Below are 25560 nucleotides of genomic sequence, written 5' to 3' on the forward strand. Positions count from 1 at the left end.
ACAATGAACGTAGGTAACCTTTCTTCCCAACAAATGGCAGTGAACAGACTAGAACAGAGCTATTGTAGCTTAGAACTCAAAGCTAGCGACATCCTTTAGGTCGCCGTCAATTTCCAGGGTCCACACTGAAAAATAAAGCTTTTACAGGAATGATTCCAAACTCCCTTATTTCCCAGGCATTTGTGTGTTTTAGTGTAGAGTATGGGTGGAGATAGGCTCAGTCTCCAGCCGTGGGTGTCTCGGTGCGCCGTGGTGGGGAGGATCGCGGGTGCACCCAGACACCCACGGCTGGAGACTGAGCCTAGGGTGGAGAGGGCATTTGGCCTCATCAGTAAGAACCCACAGTCAGCCAGGAGCCAAACTCAAATAGTAGGTCTACGTGAAGACATTTTCACACCCCAAGCTATTCTTAGACGAGTTCTTAAGTAAGATTTGACTTGCAGGGGTGACCGTTTTCAATCCCATTGCTAATGATTTCTCATGCAAGACTTGTGATTAGCTGGAAAGGTCTGGTTTCGCGGGAAAATCAATCTAAAAATAACTCGGGCCTATAAAAACGCCGTTACACAAATACCATGAAGTTGCTCATCGGCTCCTGGCCTAATCATATTTTCATTTTAAAACATGTTCTTTCCGATGCTGCTCTCGATCGTTTTAATCATTTTTCAGCGTTTTACTGAGGATAGTGTAAAATTCTAATAGATAAGATAAAACAGGTGTGAATAAAAATAGCAATGTTTGCTTCCTTTTCACCAAAACGAAAACAATGATAATGAAACTCAAAAACCTGGTCACCGTGGAAAGGTGGAATGGTTGAGGCTAGACGTCTTTACAAGGAATCAAACAATTTTCCGAGTTAAATTTAGAACAAGGCGTCACACTAAATTGAAGTATCTAAAAATCTAACAAATTTACAGTCATATGGAAGCAAAATTAAAAGTAAAAATATGAGTATGAGTAAATAAAATGTGAATATTTCTAAGGAAGAGAGAAAAGACTAAAATATTGGATTGAAACTTGAAGCTTAAAAAGAAAATATTCAACATAACCCTTCAGCAGATATAACAATAATAAGTGATCAATAATATTTCTATTACCTATGAAGGGCGAATCTTCGGAGGACACAACGATTATTAAGGTAGAAGTAACACTTAATCAAAGAGTTGAATTAGGACACTCTTGACGGTTCATTTAACAATAAATAACGAATGAACTTCTATTCATTTCTTTGCTGTTCTTTCAGTGCTAGTCGACGCTTGCGCACTCGTTGCTTCCTTGCCCTTGTCACGTGATAACGCAACTCCTCTGCCAGGCCCCCGATGCTTGATTTTCCCGCCAACAAGAGGCGGCGGATACGCCGTTGGGTCAACTCGCTGAATTGTGCCTACAGCTTTTGTCCTGCCTTCTCTGAAGATCATCCGCGTTTCAGGTTTAACAAATTCTGGTTGTTTTATAAAACGGAAGCGGACCATTGCTTTATCTCCTGTTCTTAAATGATCTTTGTCCATGTGAATTATTGTTGCTGTTTGTCTCATACTTCCACAGTGCACTAAAGGAGACGAAATTTTAGAAAAGATCTGTTGTCAACAGCAACGAAGAAAGCTCAATCAGTGATATACAGGACCAAGTTAAGGCCAATTGCAAAATTTCTTTTTTCTTATTAGTTGCTCGGCACATGAATGGAACTCATTGTTTAAAGACAAACTTTGCATTTTAACTCTCTCAAAGGAAAGCTGAAGCAAACTCGGATGATAAAGACAACAGTGTTCAGTCGGCGGCCATGAGGATTAATTCAGGGAGTTCAGAGCCCTAATCATTCGTTCAATAGTGTGCAAACGTGGAAAACATGGGTCAGAGTCGAGAGAGAAATGACCAGAGCTAAAGCTAAGAAAGGACAAGGTAAAGGCAAAAAAGGTATAAAGTCTGCTTACGAGCCAAGTGGTCCATTAGGCCGGAACTTATCCCGGTTTCTGCAGCATGAAGCGACTAGGAGTATTTCTTCTCCCCCCGGCATTAAATTCGCCGGTACCCATTTATACGCCCGGGTGGAGAGAGGAAAACTGGAGACTAAAGTATCTTGCCCAAGAACACAACACAATGTCCCCGGCCAGGGCCCGAACCCGGACCACTCGATCCGGAGTCCAGCTCACTAACCATGAGGCCACCGCGCCTCCCCAAGAAAGGCCAAGGGAGAGAGGAAAGCTAAGCTCTCAGAAGTCCCACGACCTAGTCAGTGCGCATGTAAATTGTCTCGTTCCACATGCCTTCTACGTAGTCTAGAAGGCCATGGTGAAAGGAATCCTTATCTTTTACTCGGTCATGTGAAGCACACTGACTTGCTGGGAGTAGGGGCCTATGTGGACATGCTTTCACATAACAATCAACCAGAGCTTTTGATTTCTATACTGACCCATAGCCTGGTACTTGGTGCTGATCGTCGTTGGGTGATGAAGCACCAGTACTTCAGCCTCAAATTCCCAGCATGCCTCTGGCTTGACCCGTTTGTCTACCATTACCATCCCTTTGCGGATCTGTGATCGTTTTATCTAAAACAAAAAGCGCCGGAAATAACAATGGCCTTCTGTCATGGAGACAAATGGTTGTATCTTATGAAAAGTAACAACATTAAAGTGGTACTATGATCAGAACATCAAATCTTTTTCCTTTGGATTTCAAAACTATGTTAACTAAACACTAAGTAAACCTTAATTTCAAAAAGACACCTGTTTATTTTGACTGGAATTTTCCTATGTAATGGTCCGCCATTACTAACTTTAAAATCTTGAGAGAGCTGGATCGAGGAGAAAATGACGTCAAAGTCTCACTAGTTTAAGAATGCAATGCCTTTGTACGCGACTGAATTAATATGCAGCACGTAACTGAACAGAATGGCGAACACGTGGTGGTATGAGCAGACCAAACTTCTAATCGCTTCATGGAGCGAAGATTTGGATTTGTCTTCTTCTATTCTCGGAAGCTATCCTTGCTTTTCCTCTCGCCTCAATCATGGTGATGATAATCGTGGCTGCCGCGCGATACGGCGCCATTTTGCTTCACACTGCGAGGTTACCCTGCATCTGAATTTTCCCAGATGTGAACAGAACCAGAATTGAATAAAATTGAATGGAATATGATAGCCTGAATTATACTTCAGTTCATCATAATCAACGTTGAGTATGACGAAGACTTTAGCTTTGATTGCTACGATTAGTCATTCGATTACATCATAGCATTAAATATGAAAGGCCAATAACTATCTTACTTTACGCGTAAATCAAGTAAGAAGAAGCAAATTCTAAAAAAATGTTTAAGTGGAAGGCACGAAAAGCACTGGCTTTGCAGAATGGCACGAAAAGAGGGAGACTGAGGCATTCTCCCATCAAGGGAGACTTGTGTTGGTTCAGTGGTGAGCACAGTTTTTCTGCTTAATTTTGACAAAATTATGCGATGCAACCCGGTTCCCTAGATCTTTAATCTCCCCTACCCCACCTCACCCTATGAGGCAGTGAGATGAGACCCCAGGAATGAGGTGCTGAATTAAGACGTTATCGGTCATCCAGGGAGGGAGGTGTGGCTTAAATGGGACTGAGCAAGCTGCAGGAAAACATTCTACAGTTCTTCCGTTTATGAAGGTCAGGATACAAGTTCAAACCTTCAATCAGTGACACAATGACGTAATTCACAATGAGTTAATCGAGCATCCCTCCCTCTCCCACCTTTCAATGTTGTTTAGAAACTAAAACGTACTGAACAGTTAGTTTGGGTGCATTGCGCTATCCAACATTGAACGGGGGAAAGGGGGTGGGTGTTCCAACAACTTATGACCGTGATTGTTGGTTGCTAACAAACCTTTTTCAAAGCAAATGACGCCGTCTGCCCGGCCCGAAGCTCTTTTACTGGCATTCTCTTCCGGTGGATTGTCTTGACCGTGATGGACTGAAACTGTCCGAGAGGATCGGGGCCGAGCAGTAGGACGTCATTGAGTCGAATGGTTCCTCGGAGACACGTGCCAGACACGACAGTACCCACGCCCTGAGGAAGGGGACAAAATATTAATTGGGATAGTTTACTAATACTAAGACATACAATTTTCAAGTCTAAAGCTGAAAATAGCACAAATGATGTCCACTAAGAACATAAGAAATAACGTCTAGTGTATTATATTAAGCGCCTCGACGAATAACAGCGCAAAAAACCGGTGGCTGCGGCTCACCATAAACCTGCTGTTAAATTTAATGTGCACAACGAAGTCATGTCCTTACCGGCACAGAATAAGTGTCATCGATCTGGAACTCAGATGGTTCATCCTTCTTGAAATGAGCCCGAATTGAAAGCAAGTTAAGAAACATCTTAAGCAAGTCAAGGTTTTCACCTGTCACATTGGAGATTTGGAATATTGGGCACACCCTAGAGAAATACAGGTAAACTCATACTTCATGGTGGAAAAAAATGGAGCCGAGAAAAAAGCAAGGGCACATGCGAAAATACTCATGACCTGACTACAAATTCGTACCCGAAAATAGGCCATTTTACAGTTGTTTCGTCAGTGACCTAGACTATGAATGGCTGCGGAGCTGCCAGTGACCTTGCATTAATACAGACGTCGCTGTTTTTATCATCATGATAAAAACAGTGACGTCTGTAGCAATGTGTGTTGTTGTAATTCTAATTATTAGAAACGAAAGGAAAAAGTCACCGGCATGCAGCCTCGCTTTCATTCTTAGGCCAGGTAACCTAGCTACAACTGAAAAACGGTTAATTTGGTTTTAGGCAACGAGTTGATAACGGTTAATTAACCACCTTAACAAAGATTTGTGAGCTGAGTCACAGACGTTTCGATTGCCACACACTCAATAACGCTCGAAACGTAAGTTCACGATTATTTCTTGCAGTGGTTGATTACCTTTTAGAGCAATTTTCAAATGACAGTTGAAAACCACTATTAATTAAAACCACTATTTTATCCTCGAAGAAAAGTACGCCGGTTTCCACCTTAACTGAGATAAACCTAATCGATTTTAGAATATATGACATTTTATATTAAAAAACTAGTTGATTGGAACATAAATTATATAATATAATTATTACATTATCTATTACATTAATTCAAATTTAATAATCGGGCAAATATTTAAACAAGGGACACTTCAATTAGATAAACGGTTTTACCCTCAACTCTTGCCCCCTTGACACTCAGAATTGGCCAGTTTTGTTAAGCACTGATTTAACTCTGTTTAACTCACCAGCGTCACGCGTCATATCAGTGAAGGATATTAAGATGAAGTCAATCTTTCAGTCAACTGGAAACTTACCTCTCGGAAACAAAGTTTGTTGCTGACACAACTACATCGTCTTGATTTTGTACAATGACAGGGATTTTACGGCAGCCAGGAGATTTCAGAATCTTTGCCAAAAGTTTCATGGTGTCTTGTAACACATTGGGCGGACACATGTCTATCTTAGTCACCACTACAAACACCGGAACATTGAGTGCTAGAGCCAGGCCAAGGTGCTCTACAGGAAATAAAAGGGAGTTTAACATACAAACACATTTCAGGAACAAAGGTGTCCCAAAAACTTTACTTGTCGCCTGCAGGGCAAAGGTATTTGGTATGTGAAATCCAATATGGGAAGCCCAGCAAAAGAACTTTCTGCATATCTTTAATTATTGCATTTTGAAAAAAACGGCTTCGCAGGCACAATATTCAAGTTCCTGTTTAATAGACCGGATGCAAAAAGGCTGCAACATTATTCTTTTATCTTTGTGCTAATTACCCGACTAGCCTCCGTTTACGGCAAATATTCTTTCAATTTTACACAAGCTAACGAGGCTAGCAAAGATAAAAAAACAATAATCATTGGTGTCCATTTTTGCATTCGGGCAACAGGCTAATCTGAAGTTGAAAACAATGTTTAATGTGCATGTATTAGTAAGTCAAAAGTATAAAAAATGCTTTCATTAAGCGTCAACAGTATTTAGCACTAGGACACAAAAGCCGCAGCTACACGAGTGATTTTTTGCTCGCGCTGGTGATGCGATTTTTTCAAACTTTGTCGCGAAGCCACCGCGAGATGAAAATCGCACGTGTAGCCACCCTTGAACTGGCGACGCGACGGGTGAAAAAATCGCAAGAAAAAAGTCGCCAGAGTTGGAACTTTCGCGACAAAATCGCAGAGAGAGTTGCCCGTGTAGCCACCCTGCAACTTTTTGCCCGCGCTTGCGACGCGACTAAAGAGTATTTAGCCAATGAAATTAAAGTAAGAATGTCTGTTTATAGTGCCCAGGTCTCTCGAAGTATGCGATTCGCGCGGCCTTCAATTTGTCGCCAAAATTTGTCACAAGTGTAGCCACCCTGCACGCAGGCGACGCGACACATTCTGAAAAAAACCGCATCACCGGCGCGAGACAAAAATCGCTCGTGTAGCCGCGGCTTAATAGGCCCTTTGTATGAACATATCACGTGACCGTGTCAATAGGCACGCATTGCGTATGTGTGGCAGTGCAGTAACACAGCGCTTTATTCCATAACTCTCAACTACGGCTGCGTTTTGTTTTCCAGGAGAGGAGGATTCAAGTTGTCTTTGTGTATCAGCTCTAATAGTGCACGATATTGTTTTGGTACAGTATATCATTATAGTGCCATGGTAGATGTCTTAGGTAAATAGCCCCCTGAGAAGACATGTGGTTACTGGCAAAATACCAAACCCAGAAAAATTGAAGAAAATAAAAAGGAATCGAGAAACACTGGCTTCGAGGCTGACATGTTGCAACTTCTTTTGAGACCACTGACATTTACCGAGATTTATACGGAAAACAGCTGCTGGTTGGGCTTGCATGTTCATTTCAATAAAGAGATCAATAATTGATAGATGAAGACTCGGGGTTCAAGTGACAATAAATAATATTGGACATCCCGCCATACTGCTGGGATATAAAAATGTTAATTTAACGCCGGTGAATAAAATGATGAGATCTATTTATCGATGACAACTTGGACTGGAAAATCCGACTGCTCCTTTACAGGAATCGAACCTACAACCTTCTGATTCTTTGATTGGCGTCACATGATAAGACGGCCATGTTGGTGCCAAAACAATAGAAAAAAGGAGCTCAAGTTTTGCAGAATAATGAGTCTACTTCCCAGACTTTTTGCTATAGGCCACTTTGGAAAATACCACAATACTCTTCGTTTGCCCCCCCTCCCCTCCCCCCGAATTTTGCATAAGCATTGTTTTTGTTTTCTCTTGGGACTTAAAATGGTCCCAAGAGAAAACAAAAACAATGCTTATGCAAAATTGGGGGGTTATTGTTCTTTCCATCAACATGGCCGCTGGTGAAGTCAGGTGCAATCACAGAATTGTTAGTTCGGATGCCCTGTCACTGAACCGTATGAGACCCGCAAGAGCTAAGCCATTCAGTTTCGTACCAGGGACCGGGCACTGTGCCCAGGCACTAAGGCTACGTTCACACTTAGTACCAGAGAAAGGTGCCCGAGTATGATCCTTGCTGGGCACTACTGTGAAGGCAACGTTTTTTCAAGTACCCACACCAGAATTCGGGCACAGGTCTCGACCCTGTACTCGAGCAGTGAAATGAGCACTGATTCCCTGGCAATTTTACCCACAAACCACTGCTTTGTGTACAAGTTCAAGTAAACGTAGTGAGTATGTGCTCAGTTTATTGAATGTGAACATATCTACATATCAGTTCCCAGTGTCTGAACACAGCACCATTTCGTGCCGGTGCCCAAGTGTGAACGCAGTTTAAGAGTGAATGATGCCTAAGTTCTTGTCATAATTATTATCCTGCAAACCTGCGGACACCTCTTTCAGGACAATGTTCACTTGACTTTCAATGATTTTGGATCTTACCTTTTGTCATGCCTATTATTCCAGCATTTGATCCAATCTGGAGTGAAACAAAATAAAAACAAAATAATAGTTGACTAGGGCAGATTTTGGAACAATTTTAATGTAAAATGTAAAAAAAAAGTAAATGCTTAGTTTATAGTGGAAGCGCACTTAGCTATGAAGCTACAATCTTGGACAAAACTCTTGGGAAAAATTCTAGCTTAAGCATCATTTGGCACGCACTCACAAAATATATTGGTCCTTCCCCCCTACCCCCATACCAATGTTGATAATGTGATGCAAAATACTGTGCAAGCCTTTGGTCGCTTTTTAAAACAACATTGGAATGGGGGGAGGGGGGAAAGTAGGAAGAATTGACTCTTTATCACACAGACAAATTAGAGCGTCACATTTTCCCAACGAGTTTTGTCCAAGATTGTAGTTCACACTGACAGGCACCCCACTTTTAATAATCTGAAGAACTCCAATGGGCAGGAGGCAACCAGATGGTTATTTACAAAGCGTTCACATGCAGATGCACTGAGCATGATTTGGGTCTTGTCCTAAATAGCTTATCGTCGATCTATTTTAGCACGGCAGATTTAAATGTTTACAACATAGTCCTCGGTGATCTTGGACAAAATAGGTGTAAGTGATATGGGTCGAAGGTGCTTGTTTGCATCACTGATACGTCTTTGTTTGGGGACAGGGATGATACAATGTATCTGCCTCTTTCCAGAATGATGGCAGCCAGCCTTCGCAAAAGGAGTAGTTTAAAATGTCTCTAACAGGCGTGGTCAAGAGGTCAGCAACCTCCTTTAAGAGCCATCCTGGGATACCGTCCGACCCTTGTGCCTTGGTTGGATTAACCGCACACAACTTCTGGAAGATCGAGAGCTCCGATAACAGTGTGACATCCTTATCCGCGGATCCACTCATTGGGGCATTATTATCAACACAAAAAGGGTTATTAAAATACAATAAAAAACGTTCTCTGGCTAAAAATTTTCAAAAAGAATATAAGCTTTCGGCTGTCGATCTACAGCCTTCCACGGATAAAACGTTGAATGTGAATTAGTGAAATATATACAGAAAAGGCGAGATAAAAATGATAAAAAGAACAGAGTAAAGGTATGAAAAATGGTGGCTATTGTTTAAAAATAATTTTATACTGATTAGGAATCGGCTTAAAGTTATTGTCAGCATGCTTGGTAGAAGAGGTGTGCCAGGCCTCTAGAGTTTTCCTAACACGAAAAGAGCCTTTGTCTATAACTCGAGAATGGTTGAAATCAATGCGATGACCGAAAGACCACGCATGTTTCGCAATGTTTGACCCATTAGCACATGTTTTTACATTCCTAACGTGTTCTTTCTTGCGGGTTTCAAAGCAACGGCCAGTTTCACCTATATAACACCAATCACAATCGGCACAGGGTATTTTATAAACCACGTTGGGTTGGTGTTCAATAGCTGGTCTGAATTTAGGAGAAAGGAATTCTTGTTGTAAAGTCTTGAGGGGCTTATTTACAACTCGGATATCGTGTCTTCGAAGAATTCTTGTTAGAGGTTGCGTAACACCATTGATAAAAGGAAGGACAGCAAAACCGTTAGGGTTCTCTTGAGGCGTAAACCATTTAAAAAACATGCCAACCAATTCTTCAGGTGAAGGGATGGCATGTGTGGTTGGTTTGGAAAATTTCTGCTTTAAGATATTGGAAATAACAAAGGAGGGATAGTTGTTGGCTCGTAGAGCATCAAAGACGTGATTGATTTCGGTATTTTTCCCTTGCGGTGTACTTGGGAGTTTAATTGCGCGGTGTAGGAGGGTCTCAGCTGTGCTGATCTTGTGGCGTTTGTCGTGGTGAGAAGAAAAGTCTAAATATCTGTCCGTGTGAGTTGCTTTGCGGTAAACATCAATAGTGATCGTGTTATCCTTGCGAGAAACCAAAGTATCCAAGAAGGCGATCTGTTGGTCAGATTCCTCTTCAATAGTGAATAAGATGTGTGGATCGATGGAATTAAGTGTAGTATGAAAAGAATTAACAGCATCTCTTTTGATGATGCAGAAGCTATCATCCACGTAGCGTTTCCATACTTTAGGTTGTACTTCAGACGTGTTAATGGCCATTTCTTCGATCGCTTCCATGCACAAGTTCGCCACCACAGGGCTGACGGGGCTACCCATCGCGCAACCATGGATCTGTTTGTATATCTTATCATCATAAATAAAGTAATTGTTAGATAAGATAAATTTCAACAGAGAAATGATTTCATTACTGTCTAAGCTCGTGCGTGAAGGAAGTGAGTTGTCCTTGAGTAGTTTGTTGCTTATGTAATCACAGGCTTTGTCTACAGGAATAGCTGTAAATAGTGATACCACGTCGAAGGATAGCATAACTTCATCATCCTGGATGTCAACGTTAGAGATTTCTTCAGCAAACTTGGCAGAGTTAGGAACAGAGAAACCATTACTGTTTTGTAAAGGTGACAAGATGTCGGTAAGAAACTTGGAAGTATTGTAGAGAGCTGAGCCAATGGATGAAACAATGGGTCTAACAGGGTTTCCTTGTTTGTGGTGTTTGATTGATCCACGAATGGCTGGTGGTATGGCATCAGTGGAGTGGAGTTTGCGGTAAGTGGAATCACTGATCTTATAATGATTCTTCAGGACGAGAAGCCTTTTGTTGAGTTCACGTTCAATCCTCTTGAAGGGGGATTTGAGGACTAGTTCATAGGTGGTACGATCACTAAGTAGAGAGTCCATTTTACTGTCGTAATCACTTTTATCCAGGACAACAAAACAGTTTCCTTTATCAGCTTTCATTAAAATCCTGGTCTCATCTTTTTTTAAATCTTGAAGGGCTTTTCTTTCATCAGCATTGAGGTTCTTATGGGAAGGTGGTCTTGCTTTGTGAAGAATCGTAGCGGTGGAGTTACGAATGAAATTCTTCGATTCTTCTGGTAGATGGTGGATCGCGGCTTCTACTTCAGCAACAATATTCTTGTGTGGGATTTGGTTGGGAGTTGGAGCAAATTTAGGACCCTTTTCTAAGAGAGATCGTTCAGAAACAGTGAGAGGTTTTTTGGATAGGTTAACTACCCAATTGCTCTTGTCTACAAGGTTCGAGGATGAATTAAATTCATTGTGAAGGTTGCTGAGCTTTTTGGCGTGTCTGGTATTAATATTGTCGCGGACGGCCTCGGCTCTTCTTTTCAAGAAATCCTTGAGTGCCATAAGGTTATCGGAGGAGACCAAAGGTGTCAATTCTTTGAGTGTTTCTTGGATGGTACGATTCTTGGTTTTAATTTGGTCATGGCAAATGGAGACTCTAGCTTTCATACAATGCATGCTTGCTCGTTCCATTATACGTTTAGATATGAGTTGTTTTCCAGGAGGCCTGAATCTCAGAGACTTTGGGATCCAGTTGTGTTCAAGCGCCTTGTGAGTGAAGTGCAAATGGCGGTGGTGTGCTTCGAGCTTGTAGGTCGTTTTTTCCAGAAGTCTTGCAAATCGTAAGGCATCCTGCCCTGCCTCGCGGCGAATACGATTAATTGAAGAAGAAGAAGAGCCGAGGCCGTCCGCGACAATATTAATACCAGACACGCCAAAAAGCTCAGCAACCTTCACAATGAATTTAATAAGTAATAAGTATTAATATTGTCGCGGACGGCCTCGGCTCTTCTTTTCAAGAAATCCTTGAGTGCCATAAGGTTATCGGAGGAGACCAAAGGTGTCAATTCTTTGAGTGTTTCTTGGATGGTACGATTCTTGGTTTTAATTTGGTCATGGCAAATGGAGACTCTAGCTTTCATACAATGCATGCTTGCTCGTTCCATTATACGTTTAGATATGAGTTGTTTTCCAGGAGACCTGAATCTCAGAGACTTTGGGATCCAGTTGTGTTCAAGCGCCTTGTGAGTGAAGTGCAAATGGCGGTGGTGTGCTTCGAGCTTGTAGGTCGTTTTTTCCAGAAGTCTTGCAAATCGTAAGGCATCCTGCCCTGCCTCGCGGCGAATACGATTAATTGAAGAAGAAGAAGAGCCGAGGCCGTCCGCGACAATATTAATACCAGACACGCCAAAAAGCTCAGCAACCTTCACAATGAATTTAATTCATCCTCGAACCTTGTAGACAAGAGCAATTGGGTAGTTAACCTATCCAAAAAACCTCTCACTGTTTCTGAACGATCTCTCTTAGAAAAGGGTCCTAAATTTGCTCCAACTCCCAACCAAATCCCACACAAGAATATTGTTGCTGAAGTAGAAGCCGCGATCCACCATCTACCAGAAGAATCGAAGAATTTCATTCGTAACTCCACCGCTACGATTCTTCACAAAGCAAGACCACCTTCCCATAAGAACCTCAATGCTGATGAAAGAAAAGCCCTTCAAGATTTAAAAAAAGATGAGACCAGGATTTTAATGAAAGCTGATAAAGGAAACTGTTTTGTTGTCCTGGATAAAAGTGATTACGACAGTAAAATGGACTCTCTACTTAGTGATCGTACCACCTATGAACTAGTCCTCAAATCCCCCTTCAAGAGGATTGAACGTGAACTCAACAAAAGGCTTCTCGTCCTGAAGAATCATTATAAGATCAGTGATTCCACTTACCGCAAACTCCACTCCACTGATGCCATACCACCAGCCATTCGTGGATCAATCAAACACCACAAACAAGGAAACCCTGTTAGACCCATTGTTTCATCCATTGGCTCAGCTCTCTACAATACTTCCAAGTTTCTTACCGACATCTTGTCACCTTTACAAAACAGTAATGGTTTCTCTGTTCCTAACTCTGCCAAGTTTGCTGAAGAAATCTCTAACGTTGACATCCAGGATGATGAAGTTATGCTATCCTTCGACGTGGTATCACTATTTACAGCTATTCCTGTAGACAAAGCCTGTGATTACATAAGCAACAAACTACTCAAGGACAACTCACTTCCTTCACGCACGAGCTTAGACAGTAATGAAATCATTTCTCTGTTGAAATTTATCTTATCTAACAATTACTTTATTTATGATGATAAGATATACAAACAGATCCATGGTTGCGCGATGGGTAGCCCCGTCAGCCCTGTGGTGGCGAACTTGTGCATGGAAGCGATCGAAGAAATGGCCATTAACACGTCTGAAGTACAACCTAAAGTATGGAAACGCTACGTGGATGATAGCTTCTGCATCATCAAAAGAGATGCTGTTAATTCTTTTCATACTACACTTAATTCCATCGATCCACACATCTTATTCACTATTGAAGAGGAATCTGACCAACAGATCGCCTTCTTGGATACTTTGGTTTCTCGCAAGGATAACACGATCACTATTGATGTTTACCGCAAAGCAACTCACACGGACAGATATTTAGACTTTTCTTCTCACCACGACAAACGCCACAAGATCAGCACAGCTGAGACCCTCCTACACCGCGCAATTAAACTCCCAAGTACACCGCAAGGGAAAAATACCGAAATCAATCACGTCTTTGATGCTCTACGAGCCAACAACTATCCCTCCTTTGTTATTTCCAATATCTTAAAGCAGAAATTTTCCAAACCAACCACACATGCCATCCCTTCACCTGAAGAATTGGTTGGCATGTTTTTTAAATGGTTTACGCCTCAAGAGAACCCTAACGGTTTTGCTGTCCTTCCTTTTATCAATGGTGTTACGCAACCTCTAACAAGAATTCTTCGAAGACACGATATCCGAGTGTGGGGGCAAAACAAAAGCTTTCAATCCCTCGGGAATCAACATGGCCGCCGTGTGATTAAGGCCCACTGGTGCTAGGAAAGCTGCATTAATGTGACTTGCAAGATCGTTCACTGACAAACCACTAGCACCCACTAGATGATGGATAGACTTAAACACGTCATCTTGTGTGCCAGCAGGTCTTTCCATTCCACCAAGTCTCTTGATTTCTTTTGCCCATGAGTAGGAAATTCTACAATCTGCTCAATGGATAGTGTTATCCACCTTTTGAACAACCAAGGCCAGGTTCACACTCAAGATTTGAATTTTCTAAAATATACTTAGTCTAGTTTACTGTCAGAGGTGCTTGCACAAGCAAAAACTACATTATAAGGTCTAGTCAATGAACATTTTAAAGTTTGACTTTCTTAATTTCATAGAGAGCTGAGTGAAGTTTAACAAGTCATTTTGGAGGAACCAGGAGTCACAACGGAGAATGTTCTTACTGAAATCAATGTTTTTACTTGGTTTATAGTTTGTGAAGGCTTCCTGTCTTATATTTCTGTAGACATTGTTAACATTTACTCACCATCAACATGGCAAAGTCTGGAACATGGCCTGTCATCCCAAAAATAGTTGTTTTTAGATATCGCTCATGCCCAGCAAGATCGATAAATGTTATAACCTGAACACACACACAAAAAAAAAAGAAATGCAAAGCCGTAAATAAACACACTGCTGGCCAGAAGAGTAAACTGCAATCATTGACAATATTCCCTTGATTAATTTTTTTTTCAAACCAGTTCGATTTTGATCATTCTTTGATAAAATAATTATATTAATATTCATTATCATAATCAAAATAAAACTAGTCTAAAAAATTTTAAACCAAAAAAAAAAAAAACTTAGAACCACAACATCTACAATGTACGAGCTGTATGAAGTATTTGGTAGTTGGGAACCTGCTACTCTTGTCAAAACAATCTCAGTTTGTATTCTTCTAGGACAATGGCTGGCTTTGAAAGGCTTGCAATTCGGGGAGCTGTTTGTTCCTGGGGTGGCACTTTGGTTCTGGAGAGCTCCTGGATGTGTCAACTGTACTTTGCAAATGCTGAGCTGCCTTTGAAGGTTACTTTGAGGGTGATAGCACCTAAGATGCTGATGGGGTTTCCTCTGTGGCCCTTGGACAGCACTGAAGGGCTTGATTTCTAGACAAAAGCCAAGTCTCTGCAGACCATCCACAGTTAAGACGCAAGAGCCTGCACCTGTATCTACCTTCAATTGGATATCGCATTTATCATAAATCATGACGGTGGTAATGTTTTTGTCGGTGGGGGTAACTACCAATGCTATGCACCAAACTCTCTATTGTAATGGTGTCGACGGATAAATAGGTTGGAGTTGTCATTGCTGGCTTCACTGTGGTCCGTGTCCTCTTTGTTGCTTAACTGTATGTGGATGTCCTGGCCTGTGTAGTCTGGGCTGCCGGAACAGCTTCTCTTGAAGCATTTACTGAATGATTTCTTGGTCTATCCAACTTCTGATACTATGAAATCATTTATTTTCAGCCCTTATTCGATTATGTCACATACTACAATGTGTCCACATGGGGCTGCCATGTTTGCCCGACCAAAAACAGGGTTCCAGTGTTCCAGTGTACTGACATTGCAGCGTTTTCAAAAGTTTTGTAAAGTAGCAAACATATTTCTGAAAGCACCAGACGTGACATTTTTTTGGCTCTGCAAGGTACCCACCAACTGAAGGAAATTTTTAAAATAGAATACTCAGAAATGCTGTTTCCAGTGTTTCTGGAACCCAAGAATCAGTTTCCCAGGCAAGGTTGGAGTTCACTCAAATTCTCTTTAAAAAGTAAGTAATAAAAATTATGTACATGTAATGATAAAAAATAAAACAAACCCCTCAAATATTGGCATCAAAGTACTGGACATGGAATGGGAAACGTCTGGCCTCCAGCCTCAAACAAAAACCCTGATATTGACATATTCTACAATAATGATACACAAACCTTTGAAGACTTTTGGCAAATCCTTGACCAATCCAAACCTCCACCTACAAAATACCAGAACATTACTAACAGAAAATGCAAGTCTATCCATTATTTTGATAATTTCTTGATTTCATTAATTCAATTTCAAACAACAACAAGAATAAATACTGAACTATGATATATTTAAGCAATAGAGGACGTTTTCTGTGTTTCCATAGCCCAATCTAAACACAAGGGGGAGTTGGGAGAATTCGAGACAGTTATGCAAGCCCGAGATGCAGTCAAGGCTTTGCATAACTGTTGAGAATTTTCCCAACTTCCCCGAGTGTTTAGATGAGACTATGGAAACACGGGAAAAAGTCCTCTATTACTTAAATATAAAATATTCCTCAAAGATAATTCGACAAATGAAGGATAATGCTGGTTTTTTACTTCTTGATTGAAACAGATTTTCTTGATACACGCTCATATTTCCTACCAGCCAATCAAAACGCATGTCTGACTACATAACCAATCAAAATTCGTGTGACATCCCTGCTGTGTTTTGACCAATGAGAGTGCACGTACTATCCTAATTATTTTATAAAAATAAATGTATGTGTTGTATTAACTGTTGTTTACTGCTCTGTGGATTTGAATGAAAATAATACATGTACAATGAACTATGTTTTGTGTACCAGCTACATGTACAATGACTCCCATTTGTTAAAGTTCTGCATAATCATATTATTGCTCAAACCTTGGCAGTGACCTGAAAATAATATGAACCATCAAATATGATCCAAAAACTTTCATTATAGTCATAGATTTACCATGAGCATCAGGCTTGTTGACAACATCTCCCCTACTGTCAAATCCAAGGATATCATTTCCCACACTGCTGGTTCTGCCCGATTCCATTTCATGTTTGTGCCTAAACAGTCTTTGCCTAGCCATTCCTCTTCCATTGTCCAGTTCTCCATGGGTTAGAACACCAAGTAAGGTACTCTTACCAGCATCCACATTACCAACTACAGCAACTCTAGTTTTACAAAGAAGAAAACAATTTAATGCATTATTTTTGTTACCTGCTGTTCTATGATATATACAGTGTATTATTAAAAAAGAGCTCAAAGAGAGCATTGTTAAATGCTGAAGCACTGGGAGACTCAGGAGATTTGGAATCATGCTTAGCCTCCATCACTGGTTTACATAGCCCTTTTGTCTCACTTTTTTTACGTTCCCCATTCCGGCTTCACCCCTCGGGAAGCTGATCAGATATGATAGGTGAGATTGAAATGATGAAAATTTAATGATCCCAGTCTACATGGGACTTAATAAGAAATTTTACTTTTACTTTGGGCCTTAAGACCCAAGGTCTTAGCTTTTCATGATTACGAAAACTAAGACCCTGTCAATTTACCCCAAAATGAAACCTTAAGATTCAAAAGAAATGGGCTGTCACACCAATTGAGGTCGTGGCGAAAAAGGGCATGTTGAATTTATTTCGTTCTGTCAGCTTGAATGCAGCCAATAACTGTATGAAAGTCAAACTGGAAATTTAGTGCCGATCTTCTACTTTTAGCTACAGTGCAATCAACTGGTAATGCATAATTAGATAAAGCAGTCAAAACAATGCTGCTAAAGTGTAAAATTAATTTATGAACATTATAGGTCAAAAATTTACCAGAAATTTCATAATCACGAAAACTATGACTAGTCTTAGGTCTTACACTGTACATGTGGGTCTTAGTGTAGGTCTGAAACTGCACATAAACTAAAAAACATAATTCTTTGAATCTCCACATTTCCCTTCTAAAAGTCTCCTTCAAAGGAAACCACATTTCCATCAACCATTGTGAATCTTGAAAAGGGATGATTCAAGTGCCTGTACGTCACCTCACTTCCATAAAATCATTTTCATCAGCACGGTTTCGCACTAGATACTCTGCAACATTGCCTTCTTCTGCTGGCTTCTCTCGTAACAATACAACATCAGCATCACAGGCTTCAGACAACAGCATCAAAGAATCTATTGAGGCTTTGAGGTCATCTGCACTGAGGCCACTGGCAGTACCATCTGATGCATAAAAAAAAATTATGTGCCATGAATAGAGCTTAAAATCAAACAATAATATTTATAAATCCGTCTGGAACACTTAAAAAAACTAACACCCACATTTACTCAAACTTCATTGTTCTAAATAATAATGTAATTACTCACTGATTCCAGAACTGCCCCCCAATGATGAGTAAAATTGTCTGGCATAATGCAGAGTAAAATCTTTTACATGTAAGTCTCACTCCCATGCAGGAGTCATAACAAATAATTATTGTTACAGTAATTCTTATTATTACCTTAACTTTATCCAGACCTGCAACTATTGATGTTTAAGGTGTACAAGTCATGTAATGTGCCCGTAGGAAGGTTGGGAGTTTTAAGAAACTCAATTGAAAATCACTCTCTGATTATTAATAACTGGACAGGTGCAAACATTATTCTAATTATAATTATACAATTTCATTCATTATTAATACCTAATCGTCTTAATATGCCCTCACCTCCGACTCCAACTTCATAAATAGTTTCTCCGTGGCCTTCATCCAACCTTTCTTTCAGTTTACGAAGTAAAAGGTCAAATTGTTCATCAGTGGGACTGATCAAGGCCACCTGGACAAAAACAAAAAGGCAGGCTGGGATATCAACCAAAAACTAAAGTTAACACATAAAATAGAAAAACATTAAATACATGTAATCGGGGACTTAACGGCAGGTTAACCCCCAAGACGTCACCTCCTTCTGGAAGGGCAGGTGTATATTAACCGCTGCTCAACTGCAAGAGTTCTCTCACATAAATGGCCTTCCCATTCAACATGTCATATTAACGACATGTACATGTCCAGCCCCCGTTTCCACTAATTTTGTAGCAGGTGTGTAATGATTGCATTGTTTGATGCAGTGTTAATCCAAAATTATCACACAAAAGTGTTAGCACGCTGTATAACTAACCACAACATACATAGACTGTTTGGAACCACTTTGCTTTCTGTTATGACAATTACCTCAAAAAGACTAAGATTAATAATTAATTACTACTTATTTAATACAAGCACTTACCCTAGGATCAAGAGCTTGATCTGTACCATTAAACGCCCCATTCAATGCACCATTTTCTTCAAGGTATAGCTCATTTTCACTGTCTGGAGCAAACAGGTTGTCCTCACCGACTGATGGTCCAGCTTGTTTACTATTCAATGAAAGCCCAGATAATCTTTCTTCAATGTTTATGGTCTCTGCTAATGCACTCATATTTTTTTCAGAAAGAGGTCTGAAAAGAAATTAACAAAATTTACTATGGAGTACATGTACAAGTTACAGGGTTCGACACCTGGCTACCTGCATTACTAGCCACCGGGCTAGCGATTTCTAGAATTAACTAGCCCGAAGCAAAACTTGGTAGCCCGGATTAATTTCCCTCGAGATCTACTTCAACCCCAAACACGCAAACCTTCCTCTAAACTTATTCGCAAGGTCTTTTAAAATGATAAAGAATGGCATATTTTCTTCCATTGTGATAACATAATGTGTTATTTAAGGAAAAAGCTAACAAAATGTTTGTTTCACATTCACTTGACTGTGTCTTTAATTGAGCTTCAGTTCACGTTTACAATTAGTTGCTACTGCTAGGTCAACAAAAATTATTTAAACATTGATGTCAGCATCTCGTAGGCCTCGTTTTCTTGATCTATCAACTTGTTGTCAGTGACCAGTTCATAATCAGAGTAATAGTCTGACAGATCACCATCATCATCATCTTGGGCATCATCAGATGGAACAAGGACAGCTGCCTGTACTTCCTGCTGTGCTTCAAGTGCGAAGCGATCGTGCGAGGCGATGTGCAAGGCATCACAACATTGAGAGGGAGAAGACTGGGAAAGACATTGACCATTTAGCTCAGAGTCTGGGATCTAGCGATATTTACGAACGACACGCAAGATAAAAAAGACGCCAGAAGATTATAGATTTATGTTTTCTTTATTGGTATTATCGTTACATTTTAAACTTTCTTGTTTTTTTAATCAACTGTGAACTTCAAACTAAAACTAATAATATCTAGTTTATTTCCCTTTTTCTACTAGCCAGCTGGCTATTAAACGTGATTTTTTACTAGTTTTTACTACCAAGCAAGAGATATACCTGGGTTCATAACAGTGTGCTATCCCCACAGTCAGAATCTTTAATAACTGAATATAAAATCAATGTGCTGCCTTTCTAATGACGTCAAAAAATGTTAAGTCCTTAAAGATTGATGTGGCTAAATACTTTACTCAGGCACAGTTAACCTCGAGACAATGCAGTCAGTGGTTTTTCTCCTGAATGTATGTGACCTGTGGGGGGAGGGGGGGATCACCTGTGCGATGATTGTAGGCATGGAGCAGCATTTCTTACATTTACATTTTTGTAACTGTAGCTGATTGATACCCTGGACAGGTAGATATGATTTTCCATTGAATTCCTTTCAATGTGACAGTACCAGTCGGCTTGCTGCTGAATGGGTGGTTCCTCTAACAGGTTGTCAGGGATATCTCCCTGCCTTGCCTGCGAACAAGGCGCGTAGCGCCGAGTTGGCTATAATCATCTCATATCCAACAAGCACGAGTGAAATAATTTTTTTATTAAAAACGCCCCCAAAATATAGACTAGACTACAATAAAAATAAAAAGGCCCAAAAAATCATGCGTACATGTATGCTTGCCGTGTTTGTAGATCATGGTAATCTACAAACACGGCAAGCATACATGTACGCGTGATTTTTTGGGCCTTTTTAATTGGTATAATGGCTCATAACCCATGATGGCTTAGCCAATCAAAACTCTCAAATCGCGTTATCCAATGATCCAGTTTTTAATAATAAACAATATACCAGTCCTATTTGATTAAAGAAAATAGCAAAATTCTGCACAAACATGAGTTAAGAGAATTGACATGAATGAAAAGGTCATAAAATACTATCAGAATAAAGTTATGACACACACACACAATGTCATAATGACTCTTTCAGTCCAAATCTCCCGACATGAAGACCGTAAACATCAATTCAGCCAGCACCCATTCCCCAGTACATACCAGTACATGTAGTTCACTTCACCTACAGTACATGAACATAATGTGCTACCTCAGTCTTCAATTGGCTTTTAATAATGGTGGAAGAGTCCCAGCTTCTCCAAAACACTTTTAAGAATTGCGGATACGTCGCTACACGTCTACTCTGTTATGTACAAACATGGAAACTGTGCCTGAGGTTATGCAGCTGTGCAACTGTAAACATCTATTCAGCCAGCACCCATGTCCCAGTACAAGTTTACTTCACTTACTGATTGTGCTACGTGTACCTCCACAAAATACAAAGTTTGGCTTTACAATGGAATACCCAGCCACCACATTGACCAATGATAGGTCTGATAGATATAATAATTGACATTTGTATAAATACACAGGTGATTATACAAAATCGCGCGCTCTCATTGGCTCGCTATCTCAGATTATCAGCCGATAATCACCTCGACGGACAAAATGGCTGCCAGTAGTCGTTTTGCCACTGTAAGTGAAGATGATTTCACGTTGAAATGTTTTTTTTTTCTCTTTTTTGAAATAATCACCTGTGTATTTATACTAAAACAATTATTCGCCTCAGGCTCAGTGATTATTGGTGAATATTCACCTCGACTAATTGTTAATTATTCTACGAGGGCGTGCTGGATATGAGGTGATAGACGCCAAGTTGGCTATACTCATTTTATAGCCAGCAAGCCCGAGTAGTTAATAATAATTATTATTATTCACCATTAGTTCATGTGTATTTATTTTGAATGTGGTCTTTCCCTTTCCCATTTTCCTTACCTGTTAGGTGTAGAGCAAGCCTACCAATCCTTTTTATGATTACACGGGCGTTTTGATTCTTTTATAACTAGCTTGGCTGAGGAAAGTTTCATTTATAGAACAAAACCGTCTGATATTCTTCACATACACATGAAGTTCCGTCTACCTTTACATGTACAACTTGAGTTCCTCAGATATATCTGAACAGAACTTGCAAGATCACACTATAAATATGTTTATAGTCACTGGGACCTGGTCAGCTGAGGAAACGTGGTGCAATACAAGCAATTTTACGAAACCGCAATATCGACTGTGCCAAAACAAAGGCAAATTTCGTCGCGTTTCGGTGAATTTCATCAAACTTCACGCTTGCGTGGAGATGTTGTTGTTCCCAGGCCTCGCATGAAAGTGACAATGAAATGAGGCTGTACAAGCACAATTAAATGAGTTAAGCTTTGACTAGTAGAATACCACTTTAATCGTAACAACAAAAAGAAAGAAAATAGCCCATCTAGACCTATTTTTGATACAATTGCGCGGAAAAACAAGAGATTCGACAAAACCAGCCTAACAGTTGACTTTCGATTTTCGCTTACAGCGGTCTCTCTTCTAATTGAGAATGAGGGCGTGTAAGACGATCCGGGAGACAAAGAAGTGGGCGTCACTTCGCGGTTCGCGAGTGTTATGGAAGTTTACCACGAACGGCAAAGACAAATGTTATGCGCAGTTCATACCTTGAATAACCTTTTTCAAGAAAGGAACGCCTACAGTAAAGCAGATCTAGATGCCATTAGTTACAATCTCAGTCCGGACTCTTTAGTTAATCCACATAAAAACGTGTTTGGACTAGGAAATTATGACGTAAATGTTCTTATGGCAGCTCTGCAGTTGAGGGATTACGAAGCTGTTTGGTTTGATAAGAGACTGTAAGTGATACTCCCTTGTTTTAAATGATTTCTTTACTACAATTTACGTTCTTTGAATCGTGTATTGCACTAGAGGACGAAGATGGTTTTCTGTTTGTCTGATTGGATAGTCAAAGAATATGATTAAATCAAGAGATGGCCCAACTTTGGGATTCGGGAATACAGTTGAACCTCTCCGCAATGGCCACCTTGGGGACAGGAGAAAGTGGCCGTTGTGGAGAGGTGGCCGTTATGGGGAGGTAGGGGTGTAATATGACACCATTTTTTTCGGGAAGTACCTGACATGTTTATTGTGCCAAGCTCATGCTTACTGAAGGCAATGCAATCTTTATAGATATAGATAAAATACACAATAAGACTTAAATAATGTTCTGAATCAAAATATTAACAAGACGAAACGAACAGGGTTCGTAACATTCGCTATAAGTACTGTAGACAATTCATGCTTACTGCGGCATTTAAATGGAACACAATCAATCAAAATACGTATACAGTATCGTTAAAAAGGGTAAAGAAACGAAATGTTCCAAAGACAAATATCGATTACTGAATCAGTTTGTAAACGTTCGCGTTTAGAATAGCAGATGCATTTTATTTTCTTTTAAATTAAATAAAGCAGTCAAGGGTTGTCTGCTTGAGCAGAAACCTGTCAAAGTGCATTGTTTGTTGTAATGTGGTATCAAGTTGCTTGTCAAATGCTTGTGCGACTTGCACTGATGCCGCGAACAAGATGTCCCTCCAACCAACTCGAGAATAAAAATACAAAAAAAAATTAACAAACAAATGAGACTGTGATAAAGTCGATAATTTTGTCAATTTTTTTTCCTTTGCAACGCATTTCCTCGCGGAAGGTGACTTTCTTGCGCGCTTGTGTTCGCTGGATAAAGATCGCCAAAGTTAGCGACTACTACTCATAGTGCCATGATTAATCATCGACGCGCCATACAGATCAAATTCCGTGACCATTCTTTACTTTTTCATCAGTCGTTGAAAAAATTGACCATTGTCGAGAGGTTATTTTGCCAGTTGAGGACGCGCTTTACTATGTGGCCGTTGCCGTTGTAGAGAGGTTTAAACAAGAGGTAATTTGTGGGCTTCCCGCCAGGAAGAAAAAAGGTGGCCGTTGTGGAGAGGTTGCTGTAATTAATGCGCCGATCAAATCTAAACTTCAACACCCACCCCTTCCTGGGCAAACCCCGGGCATTTGACTATCTTCTGTGCCCAGGGAGTGGGAATTTGAACTTTGCCTGAGTGGGATGGGAAAATTGAACCGAAAGAGTCAGGTTTCAAATTATTTTGTCTTTTTTTTTTTTCGGGCACCGAAGTCACTATCAGCCATAAAACACGTTTTTAGACAAAATGGAAGAGTTTAAAGGAAGAGAACCGGTACATAGCATTAAATTGAAATACTTCTCCCCTGGTTGGCAAATCCCCTGCAACCCAGCCATGAGCCCCCAATTCCACGTACCTGTCGAAACTTTTATTGCATCAGTGGAAGGATAAAGAAAGGGTGGGATTGAGGAACACTTCAAAACAACCACTACTAATCACTCGAGACTGCTGAGAGACGGCCGCCTATGCTGAAGAACACAGAGATCCAGCCATGTTAGTTACAATGTTCCATGAGAGCCTGAACTTGTGAGAGTTCACAACTACTGAGATGCCCACTAAGCTCATGGTGGCTAACTTTGTTAAATTGACATTTTACTAAGTTGAAAATAATCAGCAACATTAATAACAGTACAGGATTTGGCCATCATTTGATATGAAGAATATTATACATTATGCAAGGCGATCTTTGACAAGGTCAAATACCAGGGATGATAAAAGTAAACACTTGCACACTGTGATTCCTTGTAATACAATTTAAACAAACTAAATTTGTCAATAGGCTACTTTCGGTATATTAAAATTCAGCATGAAAGAGAGGTTTAGAGGACAAAGACGAAGAAAAGTGGATGACAAAATTATGCTAATATCTTTCACATTCATTGCAACTTGATTCTATTGTTTTTGTCCTCTCCGGCTCACTATCAAGCTGAATATTGATATTTCAAAAATGGCCTATTGTCTTATTGTTTTAAAATATTATCTTGTTGTGGAGGATGGTTGCTGCAGTCTGGTCAGCTTGTCACATTCAGTGGTTCAAAACCTACAGCTCTGCCTTTGTTATTTCCTTAAGGGTCGAACTCAGATGGATCTGAACTTTTGTCGTTACATATATGACATTTTCACAGCCGTTTACATGGAACTGGAACAAAATGCTTGGTTCCTGGTTTCAGCACAAAATGATATCCTTTGCCTATAAATAAATATATCGCTGACCCAAAAGCATACAAGCTTGAAATTTCTGGACCGGTCTGAGATTTGTTGTCATTTACATGAGAATGGTACAAACTCAGACCAGTTCATGAGTTTCTTGTCACAATCCAGCATCCAAGATCAAGTCAGACCGGTTTGAGTTCATTGTTAGGCCGGTCCATGTAAACGCTAAAAAGAAATGTATGGAGGCGGATGCAAACTCATGTTGGTCTGAGTTTGTCCCGGTCTCAGGTAAACACCTGCTTAGACAAGCAACTTTGCTGCACCTGTCTTACTTTGTGTATAGGGACAAATGGGTGTTGTCACCCTTTTAAAGCTTTTGACAGCACATTAGAAAAGATTTGTGTAACTCTGAATTTACACTCTATTTTATGGAAGTGTGGAAATCAACCATGACATTTTGAATGCACAAGAATGAAAATTTGTGGTTTTGTTGCAAGAACACTTGGTAGTTACATCATTTTTGGGAGGGGGGGGGGGGGGGGGTTATTTTGGGATTTAATTAACTTTTGGGAATTTTACTGCAGTGTTTAGGATGTTGCCCAAGCATTGAGGTCTCTGACATTTTGCTGAGGTGTATCTCTGCAGCAGACTGGCATCCTTTTTCTTGTTCCTTTTTGTCACTGAAACATGGATGTTATTGCCTGTGTTGAGAATGTTTGTGCCTTGTGAGCCACTTCACCTTATTTACATAATGAATTAAATGAAATGAGAAACACTCACAACTGAGGCTGTCAAGTGATCTGAAATGGGCAATTTGCTTATGAGCATGAAGATGTCCTTTGAGATGATGTTTAGAGGGAAATTGGGATGCCACATTAAAAAGACATTTCAGGGCGCCTTCATTATGACTCATCAGTTGGCTGGATTCTTAAAACAATGTTTTCCCTTTTTTTTTC

At 40.2% G+C, this 25560-nt stretch overlaps 2 protein-coding genes across 2 annotated transcripts in view; one reads left to right on the forward strand and one right to left on the reverse strand.

Annotated features, from left to right (window-relative positions):
- Positions 1-627: 627 nt before the first annotated feature.
- On the reverse strand, positions 628-21788 carry LOC137969663 (GTP-binding protein 1-like). The gene is made up of 13 exons (XM_068815997.1): positions 21435-21788; positions 18651-18861; positions 18095-18203; positions 17432-17612; positions 16366-16574; positions 15572-15615; positions 14135-14230; positions 7873-7909; positions 5313-5514; positions 4263-4407; positions 3850-4032; positions 2411-2546; positions 628-1549 (listed from the first exon to the last, which is right to left on the reverse strand). The coding sequence occupies exons 2-13, from the start codon at positions 18840-18842 to the stop codon at positions 1221-1223; spliced, it is 1863 nt and encodes a 620-aa protein (XP_068672098.1). The 5' UTR covers positions 18843-18861; positions 21435-21788; the 3' UTR covers positions 628-1220.
- A 257-nt stretch (positions 21789-22045) lies between these two features.
- The window catches only part of LOC137969664 (josephin-1-like), a 4447-nt gene continuing 932 nt past the window's right edge, over positions 22046-25560 (forward strand). The window contains exon 1 of the mRNA XM_068815998.1: positions 22046-22339. Within this exon, the coding sequence (XP_068672099.1) occupies positions 22098-22339 (242 nt within the window). The 5' untranslated portion in view covers positions 22046-22097. The remainder of the gene's footprint in view (positions 22340-25560) is intronic.

The sequence above is a fragment of the Montipora foliosa genome, chromosome 9 (genome assembly GCF_036669935.1).
Source record: "Montipora foliosa isolate CH-2021 chromosome 9, ASM3666993v2, whole genome shotgun sequence".
Taxonomy (NCBI): domain Eukaryota; kingdom Metazoa; phylum Cnidaria; class Anthozoa; order Scleractinia; family Acroporidae; genus Montipora; species Montipora foliosa.

What these genes read in the sequence shown, in the direction of transcription:
- LOC137969663 (XM_068815997.1), bottom strand. Translation starts at nt 18,842, where the DNA reads ATGAGTGCATTAGCAGAGACCATAAACATTGAAGAAAGATTATCTGGG. An exon ending in CAGACTTTGCCATGTTGATG is followed by an intron (nt 7,910 to 14,134) that starts GTGAGTAAATGT and finishes GTTTCACTCCAG; the next exon opens with ATTGGATCAAATGCTGGAAT. An exon ending in ATGACACTTATTCTGTGCCG is followed by an intron (nt 4,033 to 4,262) that starts GTAAGGACATGA and finishes CCCCTTCCTCAG; the next exon opens with GGCGTGGGTACTGTCGTGTC.